Source organism: Mobula birostris, chromosome 12, assembly GCF_030028105.1.
Source record: "Mobula birostris isolate sMobBir1 chromosome 12, sMobBir1.hap1, whole genome shotgun sequence".
Lineage (NCBI taxonomy): Eukaryota > Metazoa > Chordata > Chondrichthyes > Myliobatiformes > Myliobatidae > Mobula > Mobula birostris.
In genome coordinates this window covers 16,941,982-16,959,187 of record NC_092381.1, presented here as the reverse complement: position 1 = coordinate 16,959,187, position 17,206 = coordinate 16,941,982, and the positions used below count along the sequence as shown (strand labels likewise).

General features: G+C 44.8%; 1 protein-coding gene across 2 annotated transcripts in view; it reads right to left on the bottom strand.

The window, feature by feature from the left end:
• Positions 1 to 17,206, bottom strand: part of LOC140205757 (heparan sulfate 2-O-sulfotransferase 1) — a 174,003-nt gene that overhangs the window by 11,094 nt on the left and 145,703 nt on the right. For both annotated transcript variants that reach the window (XM_072273365.1, XM_072273366.1), the window contains exons 5-6: positions 12,651 to 12,748; positions 376 to 533 (exon numbers count right to left, since the gene is read on the bottom strand). In XM_072273365.1, the coding sequence (XP_072129466.1) occupies positions 376 to 533; positions 12,651 to 12,748 (256 nt within the window). The remainder of the gene's footprint in view (positions 1 to 375; positions 534 to 12,650; positions 12,749 to 17,206) is intronic.

Here is a 17,206-nt window from a genome sequence, read left to right as displayed (position 1 = left end):
CCAACTTCCACTGCACATCACTTTTTAAAATGCATCTATTCTTCATGACAGAATTTAAAGGGAAAAATTTAAAAATAAACATTAGAAATCCAAAACAAAATCAGAAATTGGTAGAAAAACTCAGTTCAGACATCATCTAAAGAAAAAAAAACAGTTAATGTTCCAGGTCAAAGATTATCAGAAATGAGAAAGAGAAAACAAATTAACTGAGTTTTTCTAGCATTTTCTATTTTTTGTTTTCCACCCAGGAAAACTGAGTGTAACAGATGATTTTAAAGCTATCCAAATCAGGGTATTTAAATATACACTAAAATATGAATTTCTCTATATTAACAGATCAGTACACATCCATGCAAAAATCATTTTCTGACTAACCTGTGCGGTACAATTCTGTTGCTCCTCTAAAGAAGCGTGGCAAGACTGCCTCCAGGAGCATTATAAAGTCTTCCAATTCCTCAGTTACTCCGACGAGGAGATACTCATTAACAAGGTTGTATTTGGCTTGCTCCAAAGCCCATTTGCTTCCAACATTCCTACAATGACAAAGAGTAATGATCGCTTGTAGACTACAGACAGAAGAATTTCTGCAGATCTTCACCCACTTTAATTGCAGCTAGAACAGGACAGGTAATTAATCTCATGCTTTTGCTGTCACTAGGTTACAATCTTATTAAAAACAGAGGTGTTTAGGAACTAGGTCGCAGGTGCCACTCTTTTCAACAAGGCAAATAACAAGCTTTATTTGCAGCCTTGGACCTTCAAACCAGGCAGGTTTACTGACACTCTACCAAATGATGCTACTGATCATCAGGGAGTCTATAACCTGTACTGGTCTCAGTCAGCTAGTCTTTAGCACTGTCAGTGGAAAAGCGTCAGTACATTCTGCAGGTTTATTATGAGAATATATCCCATGAGAACAGCAATTTCTCAGTTTTCAAATAAAATGCAAGTTATATCCCAATGTACTTTGGAGTTGCACAAAACCCGGCCAAATTAAAAGTATGGAGATTCCTGGCCAGAAGCAAAATGTTACATGCCAGCAGCAAAAGACCACAGACACAGATTTTAATGTTAAACAAATATATTTTCCAATATCTACCCATAATATAGACAATTAAACAATTACTCCCCTAACCAAAAATTAACCATGCAATGCATCTTAGCTCACAAATTGTGGCGGTCTGGAATCAGTTCCTCCCAAGTCTTACTCAAACAGAGTCCTAGGATGGCAATCCAGAAGGTTCCGGAATCCACGGGAACCAGCACAGATGTCTGTGAGGAAGGGTTCATAAATCCACATTAAGATGACACAAGGTGACCATCACGGAAAATTCCAGAGGACAAGTGATTGTCACATAACACGCTGGATCCACGCAGGGATAACGAGTGACAGTCACAGAAGGTTCCAGAAGTCGAGTGGTCATCACTTGAATACTAGAGCCCACGCAGGGATAACGAAGTGACGCCTAAGTTCCAAAATCCACAGAGGGATATCACAAGGTGACGGTCACAGAATATTCTTTAACACAAATGGTCACCACGTAACACACCCGAATCCATGTATGGATTAACAAAAAGTGGTCCCCACAGAATACACTAGAATTCCGAGTATGGATCATACAAAGTGACAGTCACGTATCCAATATGCACTGTGTGCTGCAAATTATCACAATCTTCTGGACACAGAGAAATACTGGGAACGCCCACTGCTGTAGTGAGCTCTTCAACTAACTTAAGACAACTCACTCTCTCGCTGGTAGCTCACAATCCGTTGAATCGCTTAGCTGCAGAAATTTCCAGAAACCTCCCGAATTCCATAGAAAAAAGCCTACACTCGTTTGTTATATGACGCCATCTCTACACCTCGTCCAGGCATATACAAATATCAGATTCCATTCAATCCCAATATTTTCCAGGTAACTCAACACATTCAAGAGGCAATACAAGATATTACGTACAATAATCATCTCACTTCATTATCAAAAGTACATTGTACGCTAAACACCTAGAAAGACAATCTGCAATTATACTATCTCTGCCTTTAATGTGAGTTATCGTAATATCATACTCTTGTAAAATCAAACTCCAATTCAACCTCCTATTTTTGTTGTTCATCTTACTCAAGAACACCAGTGGATTATGATCTGTATATAAAACAAATGGTTTTTGAGCTGTACAGACATAAACATCAAACTGCTGCAAAGTCAAAAGAAGTCCAGACCTAATCAGTTCCCCTCTACCACCACTCTGCTCCGTCTAGCGGAATTAGTCCTTACTCTTAATAATTTCTCCTTTGGCTCCTCCCACTTCCTCCAAACTAAAGGTGTAGCTATGGGCACCCGTATGGGTCCTAGCTATGCCTGCCTTTTTGTTCGCTTTGTGGAACAATCTATGTTCCGTGCCTATTCTGGTATCTGTCCCCCACTTTTCCTTTGCTACATCGACGACTGCATTGGCACTGCTTCCTGCATGCATGCAGAACTCGTTGACTTTATTAACTTTGCCTCCAACTTTCAACCCTGCCCTCAAGCTTACCTGGTCCATTTCCGACACCTTCCTCCCCTTTCTAGATCTTTCTGTCTCTGTCTCTGGAGACAGCTTATCCACTGATGTCTACTATAAGCCTACTGACTCTCACAGCTATCTGGACTATTCCTCTTCTCACCCTGTCTCTTGCAAAAACGCCATCCCCTTCTCGCAATTCCTCCGTCTCCGCCGCATCTGCTCTCAGGATGAGGCTTTTCATTCTAGGACGAGGGAGATGTCTTCCTTTTTTAAAGAAAGGGGCTTCCCTTCCTCCACTAACAACTCTACTCTTAAACACATCTCCCCCATTTCACGTACATCTGCTCTCACTCCATCCTCCCGCCACCCCACTAGGAATAGGGTTCCCCTGGTCCTCACCTACCACCCCACCAGCCTCCGGGTCCAACATATTATTCTCCGTAACTTCCACCACCTCCAAGGGGATCCCACCACTAAGCACATCTTTCCCTCCCCCCCTCTCTCTGCATTCCGCAGGGATCGCTCCCTACGCAACTCCCTTGTCCATTCGTCTCCCCCATCCCTCCCCACTGATCTCCCTCCTGGCACTTATCCATATAAGCGGAACAAGTGCTACACATGCCCTTACACTTCCTCCCTTACCACCATTCAGGGCCCCAAACAGTCCTTCCAGGTGAGGCAACACTTCACCTGTGAGTCGGCTGGGGTGATATACTGCGACCGGTGCTCCCGATGTGGCCTTTTATATATTGGCGAGACCCGACGCAGACTGGGAGACCGCTTTGCTGAACATCTATGCTCTGTCCGCCAGAGAAAGCAGGATCTCCCAGTGGCCACACATTTTAATTCCACATCCCATTCTGACATGTCTATCCACGGCCTCCTCTACTGTAAAGATGAAGCCACACTCAGGTTGGAGGAACAACACCTTATATTCCGTCTGGGTAGCCTCCAACCTGATGGCATGAACATCGACTTCTCTAACTTCCGCTAATACCCCACCTCCCCCTCGTACCCCATCTGTTACTTATTTTTATACACACATTCTTTCTCTCACTCTCCTTTTTCTCCCTCTGTCCCTCTGAATATACCTCTTGCCCATCCTCTGGGTCCCCCCCCTTGTCTTTCTTCCCGGACCTCCTGTCCCATGATCCTCTCGTATCCCTTTTGCCTATTACCTGTCCAGCTCTTGGCTCCATCCCTCCCCCTCCTGTCTTCTCCTATCATTTTGGATCTCCCCCTCCCCCTCCAACTTTCAAATCCCTTACTCACTCTTCCTTCAGTTAGTCCTGACGAAGGGTCTCGGCCTGAAACGTCGACTGCACCTCTTCCTAGAGATGCTGCCTGGCCTGCTACGTTCACCAGCAACTTTTATGTGTGTTGTTACAATAACTCCTTCTCTATTGTGGAATAATTTCTTTGATACTTATTGAATTTCTTTGAAAAGTAAGCCACAGGGTAGCCAATATCATCATGATCATCTCTTTGTAATAACACTGCTTCCTGCAGCCTCATTACTGACATCCACTGCTATGGAAATGGCTTTGCAAAGTCAGGTGACCTGAGCACAGGTTGATGACACAAGATAGCCTTCAATTTGTCAAATGCCTTCTGGCAAGGCTCTGTCGAAACAAATTTCTCGCCCTTTTTCAGGGTGTTAGTCAATGGAAGGGCAGTATCAGCAAAGTTCTTACAGAACTTGCAATAATACCCGACCATTCCCAGAAATTGTCTAAGAGCCTTCTTACCAGTTGGAATGGGGAACACAGAGATAGCCTGAACCTTTGCCTGAACGGGAGCCAACCTGCCCTGACCTACAGCATAACCAAGTTAGGTCACAGTGGCATGGCCAAATTCGCTCTTAGCTAAGTTAACAGCACAGGATGGATAAACGTTAGAATCCACCTTTGGATCATCAGTGATTGGCTTAGTCGTCAACTGCACTGCAGGGACAACTTTGCCACCTGCTAGATCATTCCCTAACAACAAAGGAACACTGTTCACTGGTAAACTGGGTCATAGTCCTATCTTAACAAGTCCTGAAACTAAGTCTGACTTCAAAATTATCTTGTGCAGAGGTACAGAAACAATGTTGCTCCCAATGCCTTGAATAAGATTCACCTCACAGTGGCAGTCTCATCACAAAACTCTAAAACATTGTCCAACAAGAGTGACTGAGAAGCCCCAGTATCTCGAAGAATTTCCACTGGCACAGGGGGTGACTCTTCATTCACTGAAAACGATCCCTCTGACACAAAAGGAATGAATTTTTTCCTAACTGGGTCAAACGTCTCAGCCCTTGACAGAGCTTCATCAGGATGTCCAGAACCCTGTGGGTTCATAGGTGTTTCAGAGTTGAACACAGGCATCTGGAACTGCCTCCTTTCCCTTCTTCTTCCTCAGGAGGAAACAATCAGCTATAACATGACGAGGTTTCTTGTAATAGTGACAAATAGGACCAGAATGTTTCTCCTTTGGTTGCTTTCCTTCATCTTTACCTTTGTCACTATTCTGAGATTTGACTTCTGGTTTACCCTGATTATCCATGCTATTCTGGAAGATCTTATTTGGGGCAAACTTAGACTTGTGGGTTAGAACAAACTCATCTGCTAACTTAGCAGCTTCTTGCAAAGTTGTAGCATCCTTCTCATCTAAATATGTCTTTGTATTAATTACGAATGCACCTTTTAAACTCAGTTAAAATCAACTCTTTCAATTTGTTGTAATCATCATTCACATTTTTAGATGTGCATCATCTTTCAAAATACACAGACTTCTCATAAGCAAATTCCACATGAGTCTGGCTCACAGATTTTCTCAAAATCCTAAACCTTTGCCCATAGGCCTCTGGAACCAGCTCATAGGCTTTAAGCACAGCCTGTTTTACTGTCTCATAGTCAGCTGCATCTTCAACTGATAGGGTAGAATAAGCCTGCTGAGCCTTACCTTTAATTACACTCTGCAACATGAGAGGCCAATACTCTTTTGGCCACTTCAGGCTCTGAGCAACTTTCTCAAAATGCTGAAAGTATTTATCAACCTCAGCCTTATCAAATGGAGGGATCAATCTAACTTCCCGACTGGCAACAAACCTATCATTAAAGCCAGAAATCTGATTCCCAAGCTTTAACTTCTCTAACTCAAACTGCCTTTGTCTTTCTGTTTCCTCAAACACCTCCTTCATGGTTCTGCCTCCTTCTACTACTGACTGTGCTTTCCCCTATTCCTTCTTCACCTTTCCTGCCTATCACCTCCCTGCTTCCCCTTCCCCACCCCTTTATCTTTCCCCTCACTGGTTTTTCACCTGGAACCTAGTAGCCTTCTCCTTCCCACCCTCCCCCCACCTTCTTTATAGGGCCTCTGCCCCCTCCCCCTACAGTCCTGACAAAGGGTCTCGGCCCAAAACGTAACTGTTCGTCTCCACGGATGCTGCCTGACCTGCTGAGTTCCTCCAGCGTGTTGTGCGTGTTGCTTTGACCCCAGCATCTGTAGAGTATTTTGTGTTTATGATTTGCTACTTCGCTGCGAAGTCTCTTCGAGGTATGCCTACCCTGAAGAAGTTTAAATCTTCCCTTCTACAGGAGTTCAGTGAGACCCTCTCTCAGTGCTGCCCCTCTGTGATCTCCACTTCTCTCTGACTCTTCGACCACATCCTGACCCAGACCCGCTACCACAGCCACGTCTCCTTCCTTGAACGTGTCTCCGCCGCCATCTGTTACCACAGGGATTCCAGCTCCGGTTCCAGGCCTCCCAGTTCGGTCCCGACGTGGATCCCAGGTACCTCCGTTTCAGTGACCGCTGTTCCCACAGGATCTCCACACCACGCTCACTGCCAAGCAGAGATACCTACGGACCCTGTCCCTCCCTCTGCCACCACTCCGGGCCACGCTCTCCACTGTCTGCCATGGACCTCTCCTACACTTCATTCTCCGACGGATTCACGCCTCCAACCGCCGTTTCTTCTCCTCCCTCGCGTCCAAGGAGGACCACAAGCTCGCCCGCCTAGAGCCCATGACAACAACCGGCTCCAGCCTGGACCCCGAACCTTCGGACCTCGACCTCTCAGGCCTTCGGTAGGCTGAAGACCCATCCGCCTCTGACTCTGACCCCGACTGGAACCACAGCCTCCCGGACATGGGCACCAGCACCCAGCAGGCCATAGACTCACTCGCCTCCGACTCAGACCTCAGTTCTGGGGCCCTGCAGGCTACAGGTTTCACCACCCCCAGCTCTGGATCCAGCTCAGACCGAGGTCCCGACCCTCTCCAGACTGGGACCACTCTTACTGCCACTGGGTCCTACCGCTCGTCTTATTCCCCCACTGCTCTCTTTCCTCCCCGCAACTCCTAACCTTCCCTCTACCCCTCATTGCCCCTCCATTCCTCTGATCCCTCATCCTCCTCTAACCCCGCTCTCCCTGAACATCCCAACCCCCCCCCGAGACCTCCCACTCTTCAGCCTCCTCTGACCCCAGCCCCAGCCCTTGCCATGTCTTCACCATCCCCTCTGACCTTCCCCTCTCTGAGGCAGAACGTTCTGTCCTTAGCAAGGGCCTCACCTTTGTCCCCCTCCATTCACACCTCAGTGAGTTCCGTGCCCACCATGACGCTGAACTCTTCTTCCATTGCCTACGTCTCCAAGCCTACTTCTTTAGTGAGGATTCCCCTCCCCCTAATGATGGCCTCTTCTCCCGTTTTCAACCCTCCTCCTCCTGGACACCCCGCCCGGGCCTTCTACCTGCACTCGATCTTTTCATCTCCAACAGTCGCTGAGACATCAACCGTCTCAACTTCACCACTCCTCTCTCCTGTTCCAACCTCAATCCCTCTGAACGCACTGCCCTCCACTCTCTCCGCACTAATCCCAACCTCACCATCAAACCTGCAGACAAAGGTGGTGCCGTAGTAGTCTGGCGGACGGACCTCTACCTCACTGAGGCCAAACAGCAGCTCTCTGACACCTCCTCTTCCTTACCCCTGGAACAGGACCCCACCAAAAAACATCAAGCCATTGTGTTCCGTACCATCACTGCCCTTATCAACTCCGGAGACCTTCCATCCTCAGCCACTAAACTCATAATTCCCACACCCCGCACTGCTCGGTTTTACCTCCTCCCCAAGATCCACAAACCCGACTGTCCCTGTAGATCCACAGTTTCTGCCTGCTCCTGCCCCACCAAACTTGTATCTGCCTACCTGGACTCCATTTTGTCACCCATAGTTCAGCCCCTCTCCACCTACATCTGGGATACATCCCATGCCCTCCACCTCTTCAATAACTTCCAGTTCCCCAGTCCTGACCGCTTCACTATGACTATGGGTATCCAATCCTTATACACTTCCATTCCCCATCAAGACGGCCTCAAAGCCCTCCGCTACTTTCTGGACAGTAGACCTCACCAGTTCCCCACCACCACCACCCTCCTCCAGTTGGCGGAACTGGTACTCACACTTAATAACTTCTCTTTTGGCTCTTCCCACTTTCCTCAGACCAAGGATGTAGCATGGGCCCCAGCTATGCCTGCCTTTTCGTTGGTTATGTGGAACAGTCTATGCTCCAAATTTATACTGGTACTGTTCTCCAACTTTTCCTTCGCTACATTGACGACTACATTGGTGCTGCTTCCTGCACCCACGCTGAGCTCGTCAATTTCATCCACTTTGCTTCTAACTTCCAGCCAGTCCTCAAATTTACCTGGTCCAGCTCGGACCCTGAGCTTGGGCCTCATCATGGCAGTAGAGGAGGCCATATATGGACATAACTAAATGTGAAGCAGAGTTGAAGTGGGTGGCACTTGGGAGATCCTGTCTGTTGTGGCAGACGGAGAGGAGGTGCTCGACGAAATAGTCCCCCAATCTGCATCGGGTCTCACCGATGTAGAGGAGGCCGCACCGGAAGCACTGGATGCAATAGACGACCCCAACAGACTCACAAGTGAAGTGTTGCCTCACCTGGAAGGACTGTTTGGGGCCCTGAATGGTAGTGAGAGAGAAGGTGTAGGGACAGGTGTAGCACTTACGCTTGCAGGGATAAGTGCCGGGCGGGAGATCCATGGGGAGGGACGTGTGGACCGGGGAGTCATGGAGGGAACGATCCCTGCGCAGGATAATGTGCTGGGTCCGGAGGCTGGTGGGGTGGTAGGTGAGGACAAGGGGAACTCTGTCCCTCTTGTGACAGAAGGATGGGGTGAGGGTCAAAGTGCGGGAAATGGAGGAGATGCGGGTGAGGGCATCATTGGGAAACCACGATCCTTAAAGAAAGAGGACATTTGAGATGTCCTGGAATGGAAAGCCTCATCCTGGGAGCAGGTGCAGCAGAGACGGAGGAACTGGGAATAGGGAATAGGATTTTTGCATGTGGCGGGGTGGAAAGAGGTGTAGTCGAGGTAGTTATGAGAGTCAGTGGGCTTATAGAAGACGACAGTGGACAGTCTGTCTCCAGAGATAGAGACTGAGAGATCGAGAAAGGGGAGAGAAGTGCTCGAGATAGTGAAGTCGTCCAGGAACTGAACGTGAAGCACCTGAGCGAGATTTTCACTGCAATTGATTAACTAGCCGGCATTGCTTAAACACGTGCCTGTGAGCAGCCATTAGCAAGATGAGTTCTAAGGTATCGGAAAAGCCTAAAAGAGCTCGTAAGAGTGTTACACTTACCGTAAAACTAGACAAAATTAAGCGTTTCAATCGTGGTGAATGAAGTAAGGACAAAGTGAGTTTGGCTTGTGGAAGTTGAAGAAGATGATGTTGAAGAGGTTTGGCATCCCATGACCAAGAACCAATAGGTGAAGAGCTGATGCAATTGGAAGAGGAAAGGATAACAGTCGAAACCGAATACAGTAGCGAACGGTTCGAAAGTGAAGTCGTCCAGGAACTGAATGTGAAGCAACTGAGTGAGAGTTTCGCTGCAATTGACAACAATGATTGCAGAAAACTACGACTTTAATTTTGAAAGGATACGTAGGTTTAGGGCAAATTTGCAGGATGGTTTGAGTGCTTACGAAGAACTGTATGATAGAAAAATGCCCGAGGCTAAGCAGTCAAGCATACTGTCGTTTTTCAAGCCTTCCACATCAGCCACAGCAGACGACGAACCTCGACCTTCGACATTGAGACAGGCAGATAGATGATGACCAGCCTGCTCTGATGGAAAGACACGATGATGAGATGACACCCCCGTGTCCAACCACCCCAACCCCCGGGCCGCGGACCAATACATTGCCATGGAGAATGCAGCGGTAGCCAGGACGCACCCAACAAATCTTTAAGAAAAAAAGCTGAAATAAACAAGCTAATTAATTAGGTGCCGCCCGGCACGTAAATGTTAGCCCAGATCAGAGGCGATTGCCGATTGTCACTCCGCTATTTAAGAAGGGGGCAAGGAAGCAAAAAGGAAATTATAGACCTGTTAGCTTGACATCGGTGGTTGGGAAGTTGTTAGAGTCGATTGTCAAGGATGAGGTTACAGACTACCTGGAGGCATCTGACAAGATAGGCAGAACTCAGCATGGATTCCTTAAAGGAAAATCCTGCCCGACAAACCTATTAGAATTTTTGAGGAAATTACAAGTAGGCTAGACAAGGGAGATGCAGTGGGTGTTGTATATTTGGATTTTCAGAAGGCCTTTGACAAGGTGCCACACATGAGGCTAAGTAACAAGATAAGAGCCCATGGAATTACAGGAAATTTACATACTTGGATAGAGCATTGTCTGATTGGCAGGAAACAGGGAGTGGGAATAAAGGGATCCTATTCTGGTTGGCTGCCGGTTACCAGTGGTGTTCCACAGGGGTCCGTGTTGGGGCTGCTTCTTTTTACATTGTACATCAACGATTTGGATTATGGAATAGATGGCTTTGTGGCTAAGTTTGCTGACAATACGAAAATAGGTGGAGGGCCGATAGTGCTGAGGAAACAGGGAGTCTGCAGAGAGGCTTGGATAGATTGGGAGAATGGGCAAAGAAGTGGCAAACGAAATACAATGTTGGAAAGTGTATGATTATGCACTTTGGCAGAAGAAATAAACGGGCAGACTATTATTTAAATGGGGAGAGAATTCAAAGTTCTGAGATGCAACGGAACTTGGAAGTACCCTTAACAGGATACCCTTAAGGTTAACCTTCAGGTTGAGTCGGTGGTGAAGAAGGCGAATGCAATGTTGGCATTCATTTCTAGAGAAGTAGAGTATAGGAGCAGGGATGTGATGTTGAGGCTCTATAAGGCGCTGGTGTGGGCACGTGGCCAAGTGGTTAAGTCACTGGACTAGCGACCCGAAGGTCATGAGTTCGAGCCCCAGCCGAGGCAACGTGTGTTGTGTCCTTGAGCAAGGCACTTAATCACACATTGCTCTGCGACGACACTGGTGCCAAGCTGTATGGGTCCTAATGCCCTTCCCTAGGACAACACTGGTGTCGTGGAGAGGGGAGACTTGCAGCATGGGCAACTGCTGGTCTTCCATACAACCTTGCCCAGGCCTGCACCCTGGAGAGTGAAGACTTTCCAGGCGCAGATCCATGGTCTCGCAAGACTAATGGATGCCTTTAAGGCACTGGTGAGACCTCACTTGGAGTATTGTGGACAGTTTTGGTCTCCTTATTTAAGAAAGGATGTGCTGACGCTGGAGAGGGTACAGAGAAGATTCACTAGAATGATTCCGAAAATGAGAGGGTTAACATACGAGGAATGTTTGTCCGCTCCTTGACTGTATTCCTTGGAGTTTAGAAGAAGGGGAGACCTCATAGAAACATTTCCAATGTTGAAAGGCATGAACAGAGTGGATGTGGAATTTGTTGCCACAGGCAGCAGTGGAGGCCAAGTCATTGGGTGTATTTAAGGCAGAGGTTGATAGCTATCTGAGTAGCCAGAGCATCAAAGGTTATGGTGAGAAGACAGGGGAGTGGGACTAAATGGGAGAATGGATCAGCTCATGATAAAATGGCGGAGCAGACTCGATGGGCCGAATGGCCGACTTCTACTCCTTTGTCTTATGGTCTTATGTGCTGGGTGCGTCCTGGCTACCGCTGCACCACTGCATGCTTTGCGTTTCGGTATCGGTCGGCGGCCTGGAGGTTGGGGACCACTGCACCACCCCACTGACGACTCAGCCTAACACACCACCATCAGTGTGCTCGGCGCTGTCTTCCCAATTCCAGTAAGTGATACTATACTGTACACATATTATTTCTACTTTATATAGGCTGTCTATTTTTATGTGTTATTTGGTATGATTTGGCAGCTTCATAGCTTAAAGGTTACTGGAGAGAGTGTTTCTGCCAAGAGTGCTTGCGCCCTGTTTCAGCCAAGAGCGCTTCATGAGATTTTGGCTACGGAAAACAGGGCGGCATTGATTGTAGAAAAATATTTCTACTTTATATAGGCAGTGTATTTATCATATCATTCCTGCTTTTACTATATGTTACTGTTATTTTAGGTTTTATGTATAATTTGGCATGATTTGGTAGGTTACTTTTTGGGTCTGTGAACACTCACAAATTTTTCCCATATAAATAAATGGTAATTGCTTCTTCACTTTACGACATTCCAGTTTCATAGGAGCACTCTACCTTCGGATGGCGGGGGAAACCTGTACTCCAGATGTAGCTTCAATACATCCAGAAGAATCACCTCTTCAGATTTGACAATAACAGAATTAGGGTTATATATGAATGGCTTCCTACCTTAATCCAATCATGCTGGTGTGAACCAAAACTCTTAAAGAACATTAAAAACATAAGACACACTAACAATGTGCATTTCCCACCTTATCTAGCTACATCTGCACTTATCCATCATTACTGATGCCCTAACCTGCCATTTCACCCAGAATCCCCATTGTTCTTTTGTTAGTTTAGCCCCAACCTGTGGATAGCCTTCTGACCCAAGCACATTCTTATAAAATTTATCTGATATCAATATCCCAACCTCCACACAATGAAAACAGAATTCTCAGCATCATTAATCCAGGTTGTAATTCAAACGCTATTCTTTGTAAAATGAAGTTACAATGGATTTTTAAAAACATTTTCCATAAATTAGTATATCTGTAAAGATGTAGTAAACAATGTGTCAAATAAAACATAATAAATAGCAAGAATGCTCTTATTTACATTCATTAAATTTGAAAAATACATTTTTTCCATTGTACCTACCAACATTCTGAGCTGTGGCCACAAAAGAAAGGAATCTGAAGCCAAAGTTTTTCTGGAGCACAATCTGACCCACCAGCTGCAACACATTCATCAAATGTCTGGAGTGGGGGTTGGGGGGGGGCAGGGGGAAAAAAGAAAAGAAATTGCTTTAAGCCAACAGTAAATCAGAACAGGCAGAAATAAATACAGCCAGTCAATGCAGGACAAGCAGTATTAAGTGCTGCCAGTCAATTCAGACTTTCAAACCAATACTTCAGAAACCTGATGATGTCAAAGTCAGTACTCCAAACTGAAGACATTTTAACACACAATCTTTAACACAATTACATTTCAACATGCTACAACAAACCACACATTGATAAAATCACTGCAATAAATGATTATGGTACCCAAAGCCTTTCAGAATAGAATTTGATTTTTCCCCATTAACTATTATTTAAATTAGAAATGCTAGCTGAAAATACTTCATCAACCTGCTACTCTTTTACAGAACAACAACAGCTTTACTAAACATTTTGGTAAGACTTTTCTAATAAAATTTAGCTTAAGAAATTCAAACACGAGGAAATCTGCAGATGCTGGAATTTCAAACAACACACACAAAAAATGCTGGTGAACACAGCAGGCCAGGCACCATCTATAGGAAGAGGTACAGTCGACGTCTCGGGCCGAGACCCTTCATCAGGACTTGCGTTAGTCCTGTACCTCTTCCTATAGATGCTGCCTGGCCTGCTGCGTTCACCAGCATTTTTTGTGTGTGTAGCTTAAGAAACTGTTGAGTTTATTATTGTACTTCATTTAGACTAAGATCGATCATCGTCTTTGGATTACCCACAAGTCTTAGGTGTGAAAGTTCAACAATTGTGGAAAAAAAGCTATAATTGTTATAAACTAATTAGTATCTATTCTCAATTATTTTACCTCCATGAAGAACCATCCCAAAATATCTACCCCTTTGCAATTTCCACCAGATCTAACATGATCCCATCAGTCTTCCCCTCATTGCACATCAGAGTCTGTTCACTGTTACGATTTCGTAACATACCAGCAGCAAGAGTTGACAAATTGAGTCAGGTTTTAATATTAAAACCACGATATTTATTTACATCTACTCAAAAATATAGAAAAATTAAATAAACTACTTCCTTAAATAGAAGTTAACAGTGTTATGCATCTATAGCTCCCTTACAGTCAAACTTAGAACCCATTCTTAACAAATATTATTCAAGCACAGTCTTAAAGTGGCAATTCAGAGAGCCCCAGTAATTCACAAAATAGCTGAGAGGAGAGACTTGCAGATTCACAATGCAGCGACGAGTTCCAAAGATTCCACGGCTAGCGAACGAATAAAAACGGTTATCGAAGATCCCAGCTGAGGAATACTGCTCCGAAGTCCATGACGAGCGATTTCACTAAGTGACTGTCACAAAATCCACACCTATGGATCAGACGAAGTACAGGCACGTCTCCACAATGCACAGTGTGCTGCTGATTAACCCAATCCTTTGGGTATGGGTAAGCATTAGACTTTACCTTTCTCGATCATAAGCTGTTCCATGATAGCTCAAAGTGCAATCTTCATTCTCTCTCTCTTTCCTTCGACTCCTCCTCAGCACATTGTCCACATTTCTTTCATACTGTCGGCATACGTTATAAGGTAATGCTCACTGAAACAAAACTGTGGACTCCCAGTAAAACGAAACTGGGGACACGTGACACCCACAGTAAACTAAACTTTGTTTTAGTAAAACTAAACTATGGACACGTAACATTACTTTGAGGCTCCCGAGTCTGCCCTTTTGCTCCCACCCTTCACAGTGCTTTCCCATGCAACCGGAGACACAATACATAGAATAGATAGTTATTTTCCAACAGAGGATCACAAGTGGTATAGATTTATGGTGAATGGAAGGAAATTTAAAGGTGAAGTATTTTGTTTACAATCAAGAGTGGCTGATATCTGGAACTCATAGTCAAAGGGAGTGGTGGAGTCAGGTATATCTCAACATTTAAGACATTTAGACAATCACTTTAATAGACATAGAAAGACACAGACTTAATGCAGACAAATGGGTTTAGTGTACATGAGCAAAAAGGTCAGCCTGGATGTGGTGGGGTGAAGGTCCTGTGTCTATGATCCATGACCTGTCTTTTCCCACCTTCGAGGCCCAAACAATTATTCCAGGTAAAGCAGCAATTCACTTTCACCTTTCTTCCAATCTTGTCTCCTCATTTGGGAAACCAGAGTGGGCACGCACTTTCTGGATCACTTGTATTCAGTTTGCAGGGGTGATCCAAGCTTCTTGTTCCACGCCGCTTCAATTCTCAATCTTGCTACTGTTCCAACCTGGGCATTTTGCAATCTTCTAGAATGAAGACTGAATTTTCCAACTTCAGGTACACTTTTTTTTTATTGTTTCAACATCATCACCTTGTGCTCCATATTACTTGATCAGTCTTAACCAATCTCCATACACCAATCTCTTACATCTCAATCCTCCCTCCAATCTACTCCGGTTCTGAGAAAAAATTCTTGACCTATAGCTTTAACTGGGTTTCTCTTTCCAGATGCTGCTAAGATAGCTGAGTTCCTGCAGCATTTTCTGATTACGGATTCCAGCATGAACAACTTCGTTTGTTTTGCCAAACCTAAAATAGTTCTACAATCTTACTGTGAGCTAAATAGGGGTGACCTGCTATTCATTGCAAAATACTGGCTTACTTTCAGTACAAGCAGACTGACACTTTGGATATCATATGGTCCCTTTGCATACTATGCACCAAAACAAGGATTTGTAATTGCTCCTTGTAGTCACTGCCCTGCTAGCAAACAGTTAAGCATTCCAGTTGGTTGTCCTTAAAGTGTTCAGACACAATTTTATTTTCACATAAAATATACAAATGCGTAGATTAGATTAGAACGTTGATTTCACCAATTAAAGCAGCAAAGCTCTTGAACTTCAAAGTGAAGGCTCTCCTTCAATGCAATAATTGAAGGCGGTGGAAAAACATGGGCAACATGATTTTTCAACAATAAATTTTCTAATTAAGGCACTAAGTATCCATCTGCATGAAATGGTGCAGGCTCACACAAAAAAAACAATTTCTGTTGTGCTTGATTTGGAAAATTGTAGCTAATCCAAAGAAACACACAAAATTCTGGAGAGAATCAGCAGCTCAGGCAATGGAAAAGAATAAACAGTTGACATTTTGGACCGAGAGCCTTCTTCAGGACTGAAGGGCAGGGGAGAAGATGACAATAAAAAGGTGGAGGGGAGGGGAGGTGAAGGAAGATAGCTAGGTGTTAGGTGAAGCCAGCTGGGTTGAAAGAGGAAGGAATCTGACAGGAGAGGAGAGTGGACCTTACGAGAAAGGGAATGGGGGGGGGGAACTGAGGGAAGTGATAGGCAGGTAAGAAGAGGTACAAGGGCAGAGTAGGGAATAGAAGAGGAGTGGAGACGTGGGAAATTTTTTTTACCAGACGAAATCGATATTTATGCCATCAGGATAGAAGCCACCCAAGCAGAACATGAGGTGTTGCTCTTCTACTCTGAGGGTGACTTCACTGTGGCACAAAGTAGTTCTACTTTTGGCAGATGGACCAGAGGTGCTTGATGAAGCTAATCAAGCTGAGTCAGTATGGCAAAATGAAGGCTACATTTTGCCAAACAAATCTGTAGACTCTGGACTCAGTGCAGGAGCAGTAAATGGGGTTAAATCACAGTTATGAAATAGGAGCACCTTATCTCAGTGATATACCAAGGGAGCATTACCTTCATTTTGGTTAGAAGTTAAACCAAAATCATACCAGTAACCAGGAGAATCTAAGCTCCTCCACAACCATGGATAAAGAGAAGTGCTCAAGTTGTAATTATAGTGCTAACCAAAAGTAGATTATTCTGTTATTACATCAATAGTGTCATGTGTTCAGCAGCATGCAGAATGGTCCCCATATTACACTGTCTACATGTAAAATATTTTGGTATCAGTGAAGTGCTGTGCCACATTCCTTTGTAAAGAATGACACCAAATTTTACTATTACTGCTTCTTTTTCAGCCATAAGCTTTATCTAGCACCAATGATCATAAACAACCTATTTGACTTAAGTGGGAATCTTGGCCCATTTCAGTGAAAGCCTACAGACACCTTTTGATGGACTCCTTGGGTGTCATATCATAGTTTTCTACGTACCAAAATAAAGCTTTTTAAAAGTTACTGCTAGAAAACAGCTCCATGATTCCAGTTTCTTGTCCTAGTTAAGCAAAGTGTTCAGCCACAATTCTATTTTCACATGAAACACAGAAATGTATAGACTAGCATTGAATATTGGTTTCACCATCTAGAAGAGCAAAGCTCTTGAACAAAGTGAATGTTCTCCTTCAATGCAATAATTGAAGGTGGTGGAAAAAACATGGGCAACTTGATTTTTCAACTCAGCAAATTTTCTAATTGAAGTACGTATTACTTTGTACCCATTCTCGTGAAATGGCACAAGCAACTTTCATCCAGAGGCCTTCTGGAGAGAGGATTACTAATTTTCCAAACTCTAAATGGG